The following is a 20,215-nucleotide window of genomic DNA, read 5'->3' on the forward strand; positions in this document are numbered from 1 at the left end:
GGCTGATGGCTGTTTACAGGATGGCCAAGCCCCTCAGCGGGGACTCTGACCCCATGAGGGTGTGGCCAGTCTGGGTGAGGGGCTGATGGCTGTTTGCAGACTGGCCACAGCCCCTTCAGGGTGGGGGTCCCAATTGGGGTGCCTGGCCAGCCTGGGTGAGGGGCTGAGGGTCGTTTTCATTCTGGCCACACCCCCTCCAGTCTAGGGGGGTCCTGCTGGGGTGCCTGGCCAGTCTGGGTGAAGGACTGATGGCTGTTTTCAGGCTGTCCAAGCCCCCCAGCAGGGACCCTCACCCCATGAGGGTTTGGCCATCCTGGGTGAGGGGCTGATGGCTGTTTTCAGGCTGGCCACAGCCCCTAGCCACCCAAGCTCCCAGTGGAGGCTGGCTGGAAGCAGGTATCTGGAATTTATTTATTTTCTATAATTGAAACTTTGTTGCCTTGAGCTGAGGCCACAGCCAGCCATGGCAGGCGGGAAGCTTGGCTTCCTCCATCGCCGGGGCAACCAAGCCTCCTGCTTGCTCCAGCTCGGTGGCTGCCGGTGGCCATCTTGGTTGGGTTAATTTGCATATGGTTGCTCTGATTGGCTGGTGGGCATGGCTTGAGTGTAGTGGAGGTGTGGTCAATTTGCATGTTTCTCTTTTATTAGATTAGATGTTGCTATGAACATATGGATGCATATATTCTTCCCAATTAGTGTTACAGAATTCTTATGATATATACAAAATAGTGGGGTCACTGGGTCAAAAGGCAGTTACATTTTTTTTTTCAGGAAACCCCATATTTTTTTCCACACTGGATTCAAAAGACTGCATTCCCACCAACAGTGCACCATTTCTCCTCTTCTTTTCCAGCACTTGTTGATTTATTGACAGTTGCCATTCTTGCAGATGTGAGGTGATACTTCATTGTAGTTATTATTTTCAACTCTGATGAATAGTGACCTTGAGCATTTTTTAATATGTATATTGGCCATCTTTATGTCTTATTTAGAGAAGTGTTTATTGAAGTCCTTTGCCCATTTTTAAAATAGAATTGTTTGTTTTCCTGCTGTTGAGTTGTATACATTCTTTTTATATTTTGGAGATTAACCCCTTATCTGATTAATCATTGGCAGATATGTTCTCCCATACAGTGGGTTCCCTTTTTGTTTTGTTGCTGTTTTTCTTTGGTGTGCAGAAGCTTTTTAGTCCCATTTTGCTTATTTTTCTCCTGTGTTTCCCTTTCCATTGGAGATGTATCTGCAAAAACATTGCTCTGAGAGATGTCTGAGATTATATGACCTATAGATTTTTAAGGTTTTTATGACTTACATTTCATTCTTTTTTTTCCATTTTGAGTTTAATTTTGTGTATGGTGAAAGTTTGTGGTTTAGTTGCTTTTTTTTTTTTTTTTTGCATGTTTGTGTCCAATTTTCCCAGCACCATTTATTGAAGATACTGTCTTTATTCTACTGTATTCTCTTGCTTCCTTTGTCAAATATTAATGGGTTGACTTCTGGACTCTTTTTCAGTTCCATTGATCTATATGCTTGTTCTTATGCTAGTACTACAATGTTTTGATTACCAGCGTTTTGTAGTATAGTTTGATATCTGGTATTGTGATCAATCCAACTTTGTTGTATTTTCTCAAGATTGATGTGGCTATTTAGCATCTTTTCTGGTTCCATATAAAACTTTGGAATATTCATTCTAGATCTGTGAAATATGCCATTGGTGTTTTAACAGGGATTGCATTGAATCTATAGATTTCTTGGGGTAGTATGGACATTTTAATGATCTTAATTTTTTCAATCCATGAACACTGTAAATGCTTTTACTCATTTGTATCTATCTAGTATTTCTTTTTCAGTGACCTATAGTTTTCTAAATATAGATCTTTTTCTTCCTAGCTTAAGTTTATTCCTGGGTACCTTATTTTTAATTTTTTTATAGTGATAACTGGGATTGTTTTCTTGGTTTTTCTTTCTGACAATTCATTACCAGTGTTTAAAAATGCCACACATTTCTGAATACTAATTTTGTATCCTACTGCTTTGCCAGATTTATTTATTAAATCCAGTAGTTACTTTGATGGGCTCTTTCAGGTTTTCTATATGCAATATCATGTCATCTGTGAATAATGACAATTTTACTTCCTCCTTCCAATTTAGGTGCCTTTTAATTTCTTCTCTGATTGTAGGGGCTGGAGCATCCAGCATTCCTGTCCTGTTCCTGATTTTAAGTGAAATGCTTTTAGATCATTAAGTATGATGTTAGTTGTAGTTATTTCTTACATGGCTTTTATTATGTTGAAGTATGATCCTCTATTCTCACTTTCTTTTTATTTTTAATTAAATCTTTATTGTTCAGATTATTACATTTGTTCCTCTTTTTTCCCCCCATAACTCCCCTCCTCCCAGTTCCCACCCCACCCTCCGCCCTCACTCCCCACCCACTGTCCTCATCCATAGGTGCACGATTTTTGTGCAGTCTCTTCCCACATCTACCACTCCCCTTTCCCCCCCAAGAATAGTCAGTCCATTCCCTTTCTATGTCCCTGATTCTATTATAATCATCAGTTCATTCTGTACATCAGATTAGTTATTCACTTGATTCTTAGATTCACTTGTTGACAGATGCATGTTTGTTGTTCATAATTTGTATCTTTACCTTTTTCTTCTTCTTCCTCTTCTTAAAGGATACCTTTCAGCATTTCGTATAATACTGGTTTAGTGGTGATGAACTCCTTTAGCTTTTCCTTATCTGTGAAGCTCTTTATCTGACCTTCAATTCTGAATGATAGCTTTGCTGGATAAAGTAATCTTGGTTGTAGGTTCTTGCTATTCATCACTTTGAATATTTCTTGCCATTCCCTTCTGGCCTGCAAAGTTTCTGTTGAGAAATCAGCTGACAGTCGTATGAGTATTCCCTTGTAGGTAACTGAGTTTCTTTCTCTTGCTGCTTTTAAGATTCTCTCTTTGTCTTTTGCTCTTGGCATTTTAATTATGATGTGTCTTGGTGTGGTCCTCTTTGGATTCCTTTTGTTTGGGGTTCTCTGTGCTTCTTGGACCTGTAAGTCCATTTCTTTCACCAGGTGGGGGAAGTTTTCTGTCATTATTTCTTCAAATAGGTTTTCAATATCTTGCTCTCTCTCATCTTCTGGCACCACCATAATTCGGATGTTGGTACGCTTGAAACTGTCCCAAAGGCTCCTTACACTATCTTCATATTTTCAGATTCTTTTTTCATTTTGCTTTTCCGGTTGGTGTTTTTTGCTTCTTCGCATTTCAAATCTTTGACTTGATTCCTGCACTCCTCTGGTCTGTTGTTGGGTGTCTGTATAATATTCTTTATTTCAGTCAGTGTATGCTTAATTTCTAGTTGGTTCTTTATCACAACATCGAGGGTCTCATTAGATTTCTTGAGGATCTCATCAAGTTTATCGGCAGTTTCTAGAAAATTATTGAAAGACCTTAAAAGTGCATTTTTTAGCTCTATATCCTCCATTTCTGTCATGTTTCTTTGTCTCCGCATTTTTTATGCTTTCTTGGCGCACCCCCTTGTAGTCTTTGTGCGCAGTCTTGTTGTAGTTAAGCCTTGATTGTTGTCGGCAATACTGGGGGTGAATTGACCTCCAGGCTAACTGGCTATGAGAGTCAGCTGTGTCTGCAGTGGGAGAGCTTCTGTGCTGAATCTCTAGGGCGGTGCTAGTCTAGCTTTTGCCTAAAGCTATCTGGCAAATGCCTCTGTGCAGGGCTTGGGCGGGGTGGGTCCCCGGGGATCTACAGGGCGGGCGGAGAGAGCAGTTATGGCTGCTCTCAGATCCGTCCCCAGGGGCTCTGCCTCTCAGAGTCCCGGGAGAGAAAGCTGCAATCGAGTTCCGACCAAAGCCAGACAGTCCTGCTTTTCCCGTTTGAGTCTGGGTCCCTAGAGACTCACCCGGATCTGGAGCTCAGAGTCTGAAACTCCCTCCTGATTGAAAACAACAACCGCGCCCTCCACCGCCGGCCCGCTCCACATGCACTCTGCACCTTAGTATTTCACTTCCGTACTGTGCCTCCTCTGAGTCTCGGTATGGATTTCTCTTTCCTTCTAGTTGTAGGATTTCCACTCAGCCAGCCTTCCTGTGGTTCTGGGTGATGTCCCTTCCGTCTTTTAGTTGTATTTTTGAAGTGGTTGTTCGAGGCAGCAAACTCCGGCGTTAACCTATGCCACCATCTTGGTTTCTCCTATTCTCACTTTCTTGGGAGTTTTTATCATATACTAGAGGCCCAGTGCATGAAATTCGTGCATGAGGGCAGGGTGGGGAGGATGGTCGCTTAGCCCGGCCTGTGTCCTCTCGCAATCCAGAATCCCTCAGGGGATGTTGGGCCTAAACTGGCAGTCGGACATCCCTCCCACAATCTAGGATGCTGCATACACCAGTGACCATACTTTTCATACAGGTGAAAGGCATTTTGCTGTTGTATGTGCAGCTACATTTTTTTGCCCTGATTATAAAAAGTAGTACATAACATGATCCTTCTGAGGCAGTAGTACCATTTCCCCCATCTTATGGGTGGGAAAACTGAAGCAGAGAGAAGTTAAGTAATTGGCTTTGCCACACAGTTATAAGTGTCAGAATCAGGGCTGACCACAAAATGTGCAAGCCAGAGTCCATGCATGTCATCCCTGCATCACCCTGTTTTTTTCAGTGTTAGAGTAGCCTTGCCAGGTTTTAATTTTAAATCTAAGAGACTGTTCCCAATATATAGGATAGGGTCCCTAGGCCTGGTCAGCAATCGGGGCCATCTGTGGGACAACCAGCAGGTGGGAAAATTGGGGGCCCCCACTGGCACCTGCCTTGGCTGGTGGCCTGGCGCCACCCACTGGCCAGCCCCAACCCCGCTGCCACTGCCAGTCACCTCCCTGTGTGGGGCGACCGGCAGGCGGGGTGATCAGGGTGCCCCCCATTGGCACCTGCCTTGGCTGGCGGCCTGGCACTGCCCATTGGCCAGCCCCACCCCCTAATCATGGCCACCGGTCGCCTCCCTCTTGGGGGGCAGATGTTCAACGTCTGGGGACAGCTCCTGCATTGAGCATCTGCCCCATGGTGGTCAGTGTGCGTCTGGTCATTCTCCCAGTCATTCTGCCATTATATAGTATGGGTGCTGAATTTTGCCAAATGCTTTTTCTGCATCTATTGATATGATCATGTCATGTTTATCTTCTATTTTGTTTATGTGGTGTGTCACTTTTATTTATTTGTGAATATTGAAAAATACTTGCATCCCTGGAATAAATCCCATTTGGTCCAGGTGTATGATCTTCTTAATGTATTGCTAGATTTGATTTAATAATATTTTGTTGAATATATTAGCATCTATGTTCATCAGAGATATTGGCCTGTAATTTTCTTTTATTTATATGTACATTTTTTATTGATTTCAGAGAGAAAGCAAGAGAGAGTTAGAAACATTAATGATGAGAGAGAACATTGATTGGCTGCCTCCGGCACGCCCCCAACTGGGGATCGAGCCTGCAACCCAGGCATTTTCTCTGACTGGGAATTGAACCATGACCTCCTGGTTCATAGGTCAATGCTCAACCACTCAGCCATACCAGCTGGGCAATATAATTTTTTGTGTGTATAGTGTCACTATCTGGTTTTGGAGTTAAGATAATGTTGTCCTAGTAACAGGGGCTTAGAATTCTTCCTTCATCCTGAATTCTTTGGAATAGTTTGAGGAGGATGGGTCTTAGTTCTTTGAATGTTTGGTAAAGTTCACCTGGGAAGCCATCCAGTCCAGGAATATTTCTTTCATGAGAGGTTTTTTTTTAAATTACTTCTTCAATTTTATTAGTTGTTATTTGTCTATTCCAGTTTTCTGATTCTTCCTGATTGAGATTTGGAAGATTGTATGCTTCTATGAATTTGTCCACTTCACCCATGTTGTCCAGTTTGTTGGCATATAGTTATTCATAGTATTTTCTTACAATCCTTTGTGTTTCTTTGATGTCAGTTGTTATCTCACCTCTTTCCTTTCTGATTTTATTTATTTGGATTCTCTCTTTTTGTTTCTTGATGAGTGTGGCTAAAGATTCATCAATCCTGTATATCTTTTCAAAGAACCAGCTCTTAGTTTCATTGATCTTTTGTATTTTATTTGTTAGACTCTATGCCATTTATTTCTGCTCTGATCTTCATTATTTCCATCCTACTTCTTACTCTGGGCTTTTTTTTCTTTTTAATCTTTATTGTTGAGAATATTACAGATGTCTCCCTTTTATCCCACCATTGCTCCCTCTAGCCAGTTCCTGACCCACCCCAGGGCTTTACCACCCTACTGTCGGTGTCCATAGGTAAAAATCTCTGGTTAATCTCTTCCCACCCCACTCCCCCTCCCTCTGAGATTCATCAATCTGATTCATGCTTTCATCCCTCTGAATCTATTTTATTCACCAGTTTATTTTGCTCATTAGATTTCTTTTTCATTTATTTTGATTTTTAGATTAAATTGTTCATAGATATGTATTTGCTGTCATTTTATTGTCCATATTTTTATCTCTTCTCCTTCTTTTCCTTCTCCTCCCCTTCCTCCTTCTCCTCCTCCTTCTTCTCCTCCTCCTTCTCCTCCTCCTTCTTCTTCATCATCATCTTCTTCATCTTCTTCTTCTCCTTCTCCCTCTTCTGAAAGAATACCCTTCAACATTTCATGTAATACTAGTTTGGTGGTGATGAACTCCTTTAGCTTAATCTTGTTTGAGAAGCTCTTTATCTGACTTTCAATTCTAAATGAGAGCTTTGCTGGGTAAAGTAATCTTGGTTGTAGGTTCTTACTATTCATCACTTTGAATATTTCTTGCCACTCCCTTCTGGCCTGCAAAGTTTCTTTTGAGAAATCAGCTGACAGTCATATGGGTGCTCCCTTGTAGGTAACTAACTGCTTTTCTTTTGCAGCTTTTAAGATGTTCTCTTTGTCTTTAACACTTGGAATTTTAATTATGATGTGTCTTGGTCTGGTCCTCTTTGGTTTCCTCTTGTTTTGGATTCTCTGAGCTTCCTTGACTTGTAAATCTATTTCTTTCACCAGGTAGGGGAAATTTTCTGTCATTATTTTTTAAAATAGGTTTCAATATTTTGCTCTCTCTCTTCTTCTGGCAGCCCCATAATGCAAATGCTGGTATGCTTGAAGCTGTTCCAGAGGCTACTTATGCTATCTTCATATTTTTGGATTCTTTTTCCTTTTTGCTCTTCTGATTGTGTGTTTTTTTGCTTCTTCATATTCCAAATCATTGATTTGATTCTTAGAATCCTCTATTCTACTGTTAAATCCCTATAAATTAATATTTATCTCAGTTAGTATATGCTTAATTGCTGATTGGTCCTTTCTCATGTCTTTGACATTCTCAGTAAGAATCTTGAAAGTCTCATGAAGAACCTTGTGTAACCTTAGGATCATGGTTTTGAGCTCTGTATACAGGAGTTTTCTTGCTTCCATTTCTTTCATTTGTGACATTTTTCTTTGTCTCCACATTTTGACTGTTTCCTGCATTTGTTTCTATGTATTAGGTAGAGCTGCTATGTTTCCTGGAATTGATAGAGTGGCCTTGTGTAATAGGTCTCCTGTAGGGCCCAGTGTCTCAGCCACCCCAGTTACCTGAGCTAGGCACTCTAGGTGCACCCCTGTATGGGTTGTGTGCACAGTTGTTGTAGTTGAGCCTTGATTGCTGTTGTAAACACTGGAAGGAGTTGATCTCCAGGCAAATTGGCGGTGAGGACCTGCTGTGCAGGAGACACCATTATGGAGTAGGACTTCCTTCAGTGGGGCTTTGGTGCTCACTGGGTCTGCCTCTTGAGTGTGTCACTTGTGGATGTGTAGAGTTATAATTTGGTATGGTCTGAAGCTGTCAACCTGATGCACTGGCTCTGGGGCCTCCTGGGAGGTGCAAAGTCAGCCACTTCCTGGGGCCACCCAGCAGGAACTACCCAGCAATCTGCAGATGGCGGATATTTTCTATTTGTATTGGGCTTGGAGATGCCCAAGCAAGGCCCATCTCTGAAGAAGGCAGGATGATGCTAGTGCCCGGTCTTGGACCTTTTATAGATAGGTTTGGGGCACACTGTCACCATCTGCAGCTTGTTTTAGAGATTTTAGCAAAGTTTGAAGCCTGAGCCAGGACAGACCATTCATATGGAAAAGCTGCTACAAACAGCTTGGGTGGGGCTGCAAAATGGATGGGATGTGGCCTCAGGGAATCCCCAGGGTGGAGCAAACAGTGTGCTCCAGGCTGATTGAGACTCAGATATGGCTGCCAGTCAACCCTGTGACAGGGGAGTTTTCTGTCGCAGGGCTGACTGTGACACTGACCTCTGCAATCACCCCCATTTGCAAGAAAGCCGCCCCCTGAGTTTCTGCCCCATTGCCAGATAATCCAGTTTCTCCATGTATATGTCTGGGTCCCCCAGCACTGGAGTTCGGGAGAAGTGGGATCCCATCATTTTGTGTGGAGGTCCTTTAAGAGGAACACCTGGGGTTCCAGCAACTTCCATATCACTTAGCCACAATCCCAGCTGGTTTTTAAATATCCAGATGTAGACTTATGTTGTCACCTTAGCATGAATTATGAAGGTTATAACATTTTATATAAAATAAATAGAATATTAATGAAGGCTATTATATTAATAAAGCAGGAAGTACTTTGTTCCCAATGGAAAAAAAATTAGCTGCTGAAGTGACTTGATATTTTCTTTGTGTCTAAGGATATATCATAATTATTTAGTATATATAAATCTATGCACACTGAGAATGATGAGGAGGAGGGTGAAATCAGGAAAAAATTTATCATAGGAAGACATCTAAGTGTTGCTAAAACTAACTAACCTCTAGTGAATTCCTCGGCATAAGCCAAGAATTGCTCATATCTGGATTATACATCTTGCCTATAACACATACTTATTTGACAACTTTTCTCTAATGAAACTTGCTTCTCATTTCCATGATTTATTTTATATTTTTATCTTTATTTATTTTTTCTTAATCCTCACCTGAGGATATTTTTCCATTGATTTTTACAGAGTGTGGAAGGGAGGGGGAGAGAAAGAGAGAGAGAAACATCGATATGGGAGAGACACATCGATTTGTTGCCTCCTGTACAAACCCCTACTAGGGCCAGGTATTGAGCCTGCAAATGAGGTGCCCTTGACTATCAAACCCAGGACCCTTCAGTCTGCAAGCTGATGCTCTATCCATTGATCAAAACTGTCTAGGGCTATATTTTTTTTATCTTTTAAAAGATTGATATTAACAAACCTGAAAATTTCAGCCAGGCCTGCCAAATAGAAAATGTAAAATGAAAAAGGGTGATCACATTCTTATGTAGATAAAGCCTCATTGAGACAATCATATATATATATCCTATCTAATAATAGACAAACATGGTAATTGACCGTACCTTTGCTACACCTCCCATTGGCTAACCGGCATGATATGCAAATTAACCCAACCAAGATGGCGGTGGGCAGCCACTCAGCTGAAGTGAGCAGGAGGCTTGCTTGCTCCAGTGATGGAGGAAACCAAGGTTCCCTGCCTGCTGCGGCCCAGCTCTGAGCTCCGAAAGCAACAAAGTTTCAATTATAGAAGCTAAACAAACCCCAGATACCTGCTTTTAGCAGGCCATGGCCTCAGAGCTGGAGCGAGTAGGAGCCGGCTCTCAGCTCCAGTGATGGCAACAAAGTTTCAATTATAAAAGGTAAATAAATCCCAGAAAAAAGAAAAAAAGGAGAGGCTGGGAGCTTCAGTCACCAGACAGCCTGAAAATGGCCTTCAGCCCCTCACCCAGGCTGGCCAGGCACTCAAGCGGGACCCCCACCCTGATCCAGGACACCCTTCAGGGCAAACCAGCCGGCCCCCACCCATGAACCAGGCCTCTATCCTATATAGTAAAAGGGTAATATGCAAACTGACCCTAACAGCAGAAAGACTGGGAATGACTGGTCAATATGACACACACTGACCACCAGGGGTCAGACGCTCAATGCAGGAGCTGCCCTCTGGTGGTCAGTGCACTCCCACATGGGGGAGCTCTGCTCAGCCACAAGCCAGGCTGATGGCTGCCAGTACAGCGGTGGTGGTGGAAGCCTCTCCTGCCTCCTCAGCAGCACTAAGGATGTCTGACTGCAGCTTAGGTCTGCTCCCTGTTGGCAAGTGGACATCCCCCGAGGGCTGCCAGGCTGACAGAGGGATATCTGATTGCCAGCTTAGGCCCAGTTCCCTGGGGAGCAGGCCTAAGCCAGCAGGTGGTAATCCCCCGAGGGGTCCCAGACTGCGAGAGGGCACAGGTCGGGCTGAGGGGACACCCCCACCCCCCCAGTGCACAAATTTTTGTGCACCGGGCCTGTAGATATATATATATATATATATATATATATATATATATATATATATATATATAAATGTGTGATTACACATTTATATATATGATTATAATCATAGGGGGGACATACATATATATATATACATATATAGATATTATATATATATATATTCATCCCTCCCTTTTTGGTGACAAGTTAAGAACATATGGCTTAGATACTACTACTTTCAGCCTTACCTCTAAATTATCTATCTTCTCAAACTTCCCCAAAAGACATTCTTGCAATTATAGGTAATAAGTCTATAGTTTTTCCCTACTTTCTCGCTTGGCAAGGTGCTCTAACTACCTCAGCAAGCTGAAGGCACATCTAGACACTCAAATGTAGTTGCAGAACATCCAGTTAATTTAAAGGGATCTTTAATTTTTTAAAATCAAATAATTATTATATTATGACATATATACCTAATTTTCCTGTTTATCTGTGGGTAAAAACATTTTTAAAGTCACCTTCATAGATTTATCAAGATGAAGACATTAAAATATCAAACAACAAAATATTTATATAGATTTAAATTGTTGATCTTGTATATTCTATTGCTGATAAAATGAATTTTTTTATTAGAGAGGAAATTAAGTCTTTTAACAGTGGTCAGCAAACTCATTAGTCAACAGAGCCAAATATCAACAGTACAATGATTGAAATTTCTTTTGAGAGCCAAATTTTTAAAACTTAAACTATATAGGTAGGTACATTGTTATTAACTTAATTAGGGTACTCCTGAGGCTTAGGAAGAGCCACACTCAAGAGGCCAAAGAGCCGCTTGTGGCTAGCGAGCTACAGTTTGCCGACCATGGGTAGGACAATGCAATACAAATCTGATACACTGCAAGTCAAATCTACAGGCCTTGAGAGAATTTTTGGCAACAGGGTTCAGATGGTTCAAGGGAAGTGGAAGAGGTAGGAAAAGAAGAGAGGATACCAAACGAGGAAGAGTCAAAGTAAAAGACTGGAGGGATATTTGAAATGGGTTTCATTAGTTAAGAATAGCGATAGTAGTAGTTGTTGTTGTTGTAGTGATAGAGGTAATAGTAGTAGAAACTAAGAAGTTAGGCACTGTGCTAAGTGATTGAAATGTATGGTTTCATTGGAACTTTATAATAATTTCATTTAATTTAATCATAATAAATGATACTAGTATCTCATTTTACAGAGAATGAACTTAGACAAGTGAGATCACTTGCCCAGAATCAATGAACAAATGGTAGTTATTAAATTCAAACTCCAGTAAGTGCAACTGCAGAGGTAGAGCCTTCATCCTCTATAAATACTTCCCCAGAAATGTGAGAAGTAAAATTCAAAAAGGCACAAACATCCCAGGAACCCAAGTCTCCAAACAAAAATGTATTTCCTGTTTTCTCATCTTCTTTGCCAATTTTGATCTTTACTGAGGTCAAATGTGACTGGGCCATGTTTACAATTCATTAAGGATGTAACAGACTTAAGATGCACACTTGATATAATTTGCTATTGCATATCATGTTTGTTAATATACCAAATTTATCACTATCATCACCATTACATCACACTAACTCCATCACCATCTCCACCATTACCCTTGTCTCCAATCTAAAACACATGCATTATATGTGGCTCCCTAATACTGAAAGAAGCAATCTATTCCAAGCAATCTATTTCCTTTTAGCTCAAGAATGTTGTCACCTATACCCAGTCTTCTTTCTGTATAAACCGTAGGGTTAGGATGGCAGGTGATTGGTAACAGATATGGTCCTCAGACCTCTTAGTAAGCCCTAGAAGAAAGATGTGGCCAACATTTTCTGTGCACTCTCTTCAAAAAATGGATACTTGGGAGCTCTTGTCTTTATCTTCATTTGAGTTTTAAGTCTAACATTGAGACAATAGGAGTTACCCCTTAACCTAATGCCTCTTATGGTCCAGCATAATGTCTTTATTGAGTAAAGTAACTATTTAGATTTCTCTTTGACCAGAAGTAGAAATTTGACTACAGACTACTTTTATGTCCCCTGATTTGAAAACAAACAAACAAATAAATAAACAAACACTTCAGCAAAGAGGAATTATTTCTGTTGTTTTTATCTTCACTGATTTGGTACCACAGCATGGAACTCAGTGTTCTATTAAAAAATTCCCAGGTTTAGATCCCTCAGATAGCTTTTGGGTTGCCATGACAGGCCCTTGGAGGTTGCCATAGGTGAAAAGGTGGCTTGCCCTTTGTTTGGGATTATTTACTCTTTGTGTAAGTATTGATAGCAAAAAAGGACAAGACAAGAGATCTTTTTGCAGTATTACTGGTACATATTTCTTATGTTAAATTGGAGATGTTAAATGTGACATCTCAGATCTGCTTACTTCATCTCATCCTCACAGCCAGCTTCTGTATGATAACAGAATACTCAAACAGCCCTGATTAAAACTCTGATGGGAAAGCTAGAAAAACACATAGTAAAAACTTCCAGGCATCCACATATATTTTTTAAAAGAAGTTCTTTTACTCATTTGCACTGACTTTTCTTTGTTGGTCCCCACAGTTGACATCAATGCTTGTATATAGATGATTCTGAGAAATCATATCATACTTTTGTAAACAGCAGAGAGCAATTTTGCAGAGTTCCCATTGTGGTGACTCAAACAGATATGTGGTGACTAAAGCTACAAGAAGTGTTTAATCTGGTACTTTAAAAATAGAAGATTCCAAATTATATTAGCTGGTTATCACTGATCTACAGTATTATATACAACTCAAATTTTTAAAAAATGATGATGTGAGTCTTCAGTTTGATCAAGATCTCAGTTTTTCCCACAGAATTGTGCCTTACAAAGATCAGAAGTAAATTTATGTTTATGCTGCCAGGAAGTCAGTTTTAAAGTCTCCTCTCTCAACTCCAAAGACAGTATAATATATCCAAATTTTAAGTTTTTGTTACCCTCCTTAGGAAACCTCATGGGTCTTCTAGTCCAGACTTCCAACAGAAATGTCATCTTCGTGAACCCATCTAATAAGAACAGAGTCTATTTGGATATTAAGGAGCCATAGGTTAAAATGTTGCCTTATCATAATAAGCTTCATAAGTACTTCTCTCTAACTCCTTCCCAATAGTCCTCATTTTGCCCTCTAAAGCAATTAGCCTTAATGTTTTATTCCTCTACATAATCACCTACAAAATATTTGAAGTTATCTATTTTGGTGACTGTTAATAATCATATTTGGCTTACAAGTTTGATGGGAGCAGAAAGAGAGACACAATTTATCTGTACAGGGAAATAAAATATAACCACTTTGGCTTGTTAGCAGGTATTGAAAATATATTTCATTTTATGATACACGCAAATTTCAAAACAACAGAATCACAGATTCATAGTTGGAATGAACTTTAGAGATCAGACAGGCCAGGTTTCCACTTATTCCTAGAATCTCTCTGGAGTATGACTGATGGAAGATATTCCGGCTCTGGATTGGCATCCTGACTCCACAGAGTGATACATTCCAGTGAGAACAACTTGGATTACCTTCCGACTTGGGTTGGGGAAGAAGCTTCCTTTCTGTGATTTTTATATAAAAAATACAACTGCTGCTTTCTGAGACAGACCAAAGCAAGTCTGTGTCCTCAACAGGATCATTTTTAATCTTTCATGGCAGCTATTACAATGGCTGCTTTTAGTAAAATTTTGATAAACAGGAAGAATTAATATATGGCTATTTATATTACTGGGGTAGAATGATAGTTCTTGTATGACTTTATATATAGAATTGTGTGTATATATAGTCCAAACCTCTTTTTCTTTGAAATGAAATAACTGAAACCTAGAGAGATGGGAAAGCTAGAAAAACATATAGTAAAAAGAATACAAAGCTGATTGCTGGCTGAAATGAACCTGACACCTCACTCACCAGACAGTCAAATTCTTATTATTGTGTCTTTGGAGGAAAGTTAGTTTGAAATGCATTTGTTCAATCAATAATTGCATGCACACATCTAATCTCTGGGAACTAGCAAAGATTCAAGCAAAACAAAACAAACTACATTGTGAAATCTCAAGTAAAAGAAAATCTTGTATAAGAGCACTGCATTAAGGAGATGGAGCTCCAGTCCTGGTTTCTCCACTAACTAGTAGCATAATATAGTCACACTGCCACTTTGGGCCTTAGTTTTCTTTTCTATGTTGTGCTTGTGTGCTGGATTCTGAGACTGTACAGAAGCCCAGTAGCAAAACATACCACAGAAGTACTGAACAATTTTTTCTCATTGATAAATAAGTTCAAAATTTCCCACAAGCTCTAAAATCCAGTGCATGAATCATATTTTATTCAGTTCTGATATATTCCTTTCTTCAAAATGGAGGTGGTGGACATTATCAGCTTCCCAATCTTATATAAGCTCACAAAAGGTATTTATTTATGAAAGTATCACCAAAATCAAGATATAGGACAGAAGTTGGCAAACTGTGGCCTAGAGGCCAAATCTGGCCAATTGACAGCTTTTCTAGTTTCAATGCAACACAGTGTTACCCAATCATCAATTGAAAACCCTAAATTATTTATTCTCTGACACTTTACAGAATACGTATGATGGTAGTTGTAGATTTTAATAGATGTTCTTTATCAAATCAAGAAATTTCCCTTCTGCTTATGCTTTGCTGAACATTTTTATCATGATAAATTCTAAATTTCCCACAAGCTATAAAATCCAGTACATGCATCATATTTTACATGTTAAATTTTGTCAAATGCATTTTCTGCATCTAATGTGAAGATATTTTCATTTTTCAATAATCTGCTGATATATTGATTGATTCTTAAATGTTGAAACAACCTTTTATTCCTAGGGAAACCAGCACTTGGTCATGATTTTTTATCAATGTATATATTACAGTATTTAATGTACTGTTTGTTGAGGATTTTTGTCCATATTCATAAGGTTTATGAGTTTGTAGTTCAGTTTTCCTTGTGTTATTTTTGTCTCAATTTTATCAGAATAATACTTGCCTCTTAAGTGTTTATTCCCCTTGTATTTTTGTGTTTGATTCACACTGGTATTTCTTCCTTAAACATATGGTAGAATTCACCGCCAAGCAACTGTACCTAAAACTTTGTCAGAAGACTTTTAACTATAAATTCACATTCCTAAATAACTATAGGACAATTCTATATTGTCTTGAATCACTTTAGAAGTTTGTGTCTTTCAGGAAAAATGTCCAATTCATTTTAAATTGAAAAATTTATGAGTACCAACCTGTTTATTTTATTATCTTTATAAAATCTATATAATCTTTATTGATGGCACTTTTTTCATTTCCAAAATTGATCATGTATATTTCTCTATTTATTTCTTGACCATAATTCTAGCTAGAATGTTAAGAATTTTGACTATTTCAACTATCTAGATTCAGTTTTTATTGTTTGTTTTCTCAAGTTCTACATTTTAAAAATCAGTGATTACTGCTGTTATCTTTTTTTATTTTCTTTCTTCTGAATGTTTTGGGCTTAATTGCTTCTTTTTTTCACAGCATCATAGTTAAAACTGCGATCACTATTTGAGACACTTATTGTTTTCTAGTAAAGCATTTAGACTTATAAATTTCATTCTAAGTACAACAATAGCTACATCATAGATTTATTTGGTTGTACTTTTATTTGCAATCAATTCAAAATTTTTTCTATTTTATTTTGTTTTGTTTTTTCATTACCATTTATCCATGCTATGCCCTTCCCCACCTCCACCAATTTCTCTTTGACCAAGAGTTATTAAAGGTGTGTTTTTTAATTGAAAAATACTTGGTGTCTGTTGACCTGGTGATGGGGGAGGGGGACAGAAAGGTTTTCTGTTGTCCCAGTCAAGGGAGACTTAGGTAGGCCTATACCTGGGCATTGGGGATGGAGTTTCTCAATGATCCACACCTTTCTTCTCATGGCAGTAAATCTTTGCAGGTCATGTGCAGAAGTGGGTTTCTTGACCTTCCCACTTTGGTAGAAAATCTTTAATGATATTGGTGCAAACCCTAGGCTCAAGGCTGTTTCCTACTTTTCCAATAGGGCTAATGTGTTTTGTTCCTTAGGGGACAGGAGCATGCCCTTCCCCTAGAATCAGCCTCTTGATCAGTGAATGGGATCTATGGAAAAGAGTACGCACATGGGTGTAAATTCTCTTGTGTCTGTGTCCCAAGAGTTCTATCCTATTATGCTAGCTCACATGCAGCCTTTAGTTTGTTTAAAACATCTTTCTGAAATTTTCTTACTCCTTTGTATAATGCCAGTGTCTCTTACCATTCCACTCTGCCACAGGTAACCTAATACTCACATTGTGACTCTCTTTGGAAGAACCTGCTTTTCCTTCAAGTATAGACTCCTTGGTGTCTTATCTCTTTAATGGGTTCATGAAAAGTTATGTTTTATAGTTAATGTGACTTTTCTTGCTTTTAGTGTCAAACAGATGTGAAGCTCTGTGCTACACATTTGACTTTCCAGGCTATCATTTTCTTAAAGGAATGTCATTGTTTGCTTGTATTAATGTACTTATGAAATTATATTTATTCTTTTAATATTTTCTGATTATAGATACTTTGATATATCCTTCTCCTCAAAAGGCTATAAAAACAGACTTACAAAACTTTATTAAGATTATGAAAATAGAGTAATGACATATAGTGATATTTTACAATTACTTCTTAGATTGAAATAGACAAAACACATTTCCTATAAAAAATATGACCATAATAAAGAAAAGGGATTTTTATTTTTTCTGGTTGTAGCTTTAAAGCTATCGCACATTTAAATGAAGTACCAGGAATGTTATAGTTGCCTTTTGTCTACACCTGAAATCAGATCTTCAAGGTGCTAATTGCTTACAAAAGCACAACAAAGTACCCTGTTTAATGGTATTAAGCCGGATATGTTTAGTAGATATACTGTTTTTTACTTGGGATGAAGAATGTCTTAAAATATTTGTTTACAAATAAATGTTATATTTTCCATAAAAATATATAATTAAAGAGAAATTACAGTTTGATTAAAAATTTCACATTCTTATGAATTTTTCAAATACTATGTAAAAGAAAGTGAAGCTGCCCTAACAGCATTCTCTACAATTAGCTGAGAGTCCTGAAATCTGTCTGGGACTCAATATTATTACCTCTAGTAATGGATGCTGTATCTAGTATATAACTACATGGTCTCTTATAGCTCCAAGATTTTATACTTCTTAAATTGGAAATCTGTTTTTAGTAATTTGATTGAAAATTACACTGACAATAAACCTCTTTATAATTGCAGGTTTCATATGGGGAGAAATAAAACAAATGTGGGATGGCGGACTTCAAGATTATATCCATGATTGGTGGAATCTAATGGATTTTGTGATGAACTCCTTATATTTAGCAACAATCTCCTTGAAAATTGTTGCATTTGTAAAGGTAAATATTGTTTATGTTGTTGTAATGCATAAATTCTGATAAATATTGAATTTATACCTTCAATTGCTATAAATTTTATTAATATTGTTACTTAGAGTATCATTTATCTGTATGTGATATTCATCAGCATATGACCTTAATGATAGATAGGTATAAACTACATAGATAATGCATAATTTATAATCATAGAAAAAATTTAAAGAACAATTAGAAGTTGTCACCCAATTTTCTTGTATCTAAATTGAATGATGCCTCAAAATTATTCACAGTAATTTCTCCTGTTTCTAATCCTATCAATTTCTAATGAAATTCTACCTCAAGCACTTTAAATTTTGGCAAAAAATATCTATTTTTATCAGTTATAACTAACTGATAAAATTACATAGACAAATCAAAATATTACTCTTTCAAACCAATGAAGTTATTATTTCACTTTAAACTAACATAGTTTTATATTATTAGAGCAGAATGTATATATTTTTCTCCTCATGCCATTCAACATGACAGTTCTTGAAATCTCACACACTCATTACCCAAGAATCTATACAACATCAATATTATCCCAAATTACATAATTTATGTAAAACAAATTTTGTTCTGCAGTGACAATTGGGATTATTTTGTATTTGAGGGATGTTTTTCAAACCAAAGTATTGTCATCTCCTCCTTCCGGCCTTTCTTTTTTCCTCTTTTCTCTCTCTGTTTTTGAAATTTTATTTTATTTTATTGTTGACAGTATTACAGATATCCCCCAACCTCCCACTCTTACCCTCTTCTCCCAGCCTCTGCTCCACCCCAGGCCTTCATCACACTATTGTGTGTGTCCATTGGTTATGTATATATATGTATATAGTATTTGTCTCTCCCACTCTACTCTGAGATTTGTCAGTTTTTCCATGCCTTCATGTCTCTAAACTTACTTTGTCAGTTTATTATGTTCATTAGAGGCCCAGTGCACAATATTTGTGCACAGGGGTGGGAGGGGCTTCCTCAGCCCGGCCTGCACCCTCTCGCAATCCAGGACCTTTCGGGGGATGTCTGACTGCTAGTTTAGGCCCGATCCACAGGGATCAGGATGGGGCTAAACCGGCAGTCAGACATCCCTCTCACAATCTGGGACTGCTGGCTCCTAACTGCTAGACTGCCTGCCTGATTGCCCCTAACCGCTCCCTCAGGGGCTGGACCAGCTGGGGTGAGGCCCCAAGGTGCTCTGGTCTCTGGTCATTCTGGTCATTCCACTGTTTTGGTCACTGGGCTTTTATTATATAGGATTAGACTCCACTTATAAGTGAGATCATGTGATATTTGTCTTTCTCTGACTGGCTTATTATACTCAGCATAATACTCTCCAGGTTCATCCAAACTGACACAAAAGGTAAAAAAATTATTTTATTCGGGGGGGGGGGGAGACACATATGTAATACCCTTTGTAATACTTTTAGCAAAAAATAAAAATTTAAAAAAAATTATTTTATTTTACAGCTGCATAGTATTCCATAGTGTAAATGTACCACTGCTTTTATATCCACTCATATATTGATGGGCACTTGGGCTGTTTCCAGATCTTAGCTATTGTAAATAATGCTGTTATGAACATAGGGGTGCATATATTTTTTTTTCTGATTGGTGTTTCAGGATTCTTAAGATATATTCCAAGAAGTGGGATCACTGAGTCAAATGGCAGTTCTATTTTTAATTTTTTTTATTTAAAATATATTTTTTATTGATTTCAGAGAGGAAAAGAGAGGGAGAGATAAAAACATCAATGATGAGAGAGAATCATTGATCACTATCTCCTGAACGTCCCCTACCAGGGATCGAGCCCACACCCTAGGCATGTGCCCTTGCCGGGAATCGAACCCTGACTTCCTGGTTCATAGGTGAATGCTCAACCACTGAGCCACACTGGCAAGGCCCATTTTTAGTTTTTTGAAGAAACTCCATACTGTTATCCACAGTGGCTGCATCAGTCTGTATTCCCACCATTGGTGTACTAAATGATCAACACTACTAATCATCAGAGAGATGCAAATTAAAGCAATCTATATTTTAAGAATGGAGACATAATATGGTAACTTTTCTATTAGTATTGAGGTTAATGCCCTTGAAAACTTTAAGAGAGGAGAAGGTGGTGTCTGAACCAAGGAGGTTATGAATTCATCTAGGAAATGGCCAGTCTGTTTTTAAGTGCATATCTGTCCAACCCCTCTTTTCTCTGTAATGAACCTTAACTAAGTATATCTATAAAATTGTTTGTGACATTGCCACTAAAATGTAACATATCCGCTTCATGTGGCCCCATGCAGTTATAAAATTCTGGTATTATATGACTATAGCAGTTTTTCTAAAACTTTCAGGTACATAAGGATAACTTGGAGAACTTTCAAAAACACAGATTCCTTTTCTTCATCCCCAGAACTTCTACGTAGGAG

At 38.5% G+C, this 20,215-nt stretch overlaps 1 protein-coding gene across 5 annotated transcripts in view; it reads left to right on the plus strand.

Moving 5' to 3' along the window:
* TRPC4 (transient receptor potential cation channel subfamily C member 4) overlaps window positions 1-20,215 on the plus strand; it is a 252,306-nt gene that overhangs the window by 125,109 nt on the left and 106,982 nt on the right. For all 5 annotated transcript variants that reach the window (XM_014452969.2, XM_023751264.1, XM_023751266.1 and 2 more), the window contains one exon: window positions 17,644-17,783. In XM_014452969.2, coding sequence (XP_014308455.1) covers window positions 17,644-17,783 — 140 coding nt within the window. The remainder of the gene's footprint in view (window positions 1-17,643; window positions 17,784-20,215) is intronic.

The sequence above is a fragment of the Myotis lucifugus genome, unplaced genomic scaffold (genome assembly GCF_000147115.1).
Source record: "Myotis lucifugus unplaced genomic scaffold, Myoluc2.0 scaffold_19, whole genome shotgun sequence".
Taxonomy (NCBI): domain Eukaryota; kingdom Metazoa; phylum Chordata; class Mammalia; order Chiroptera; family Vespertilionidae; genus Myotis; species Myotis lucifugus.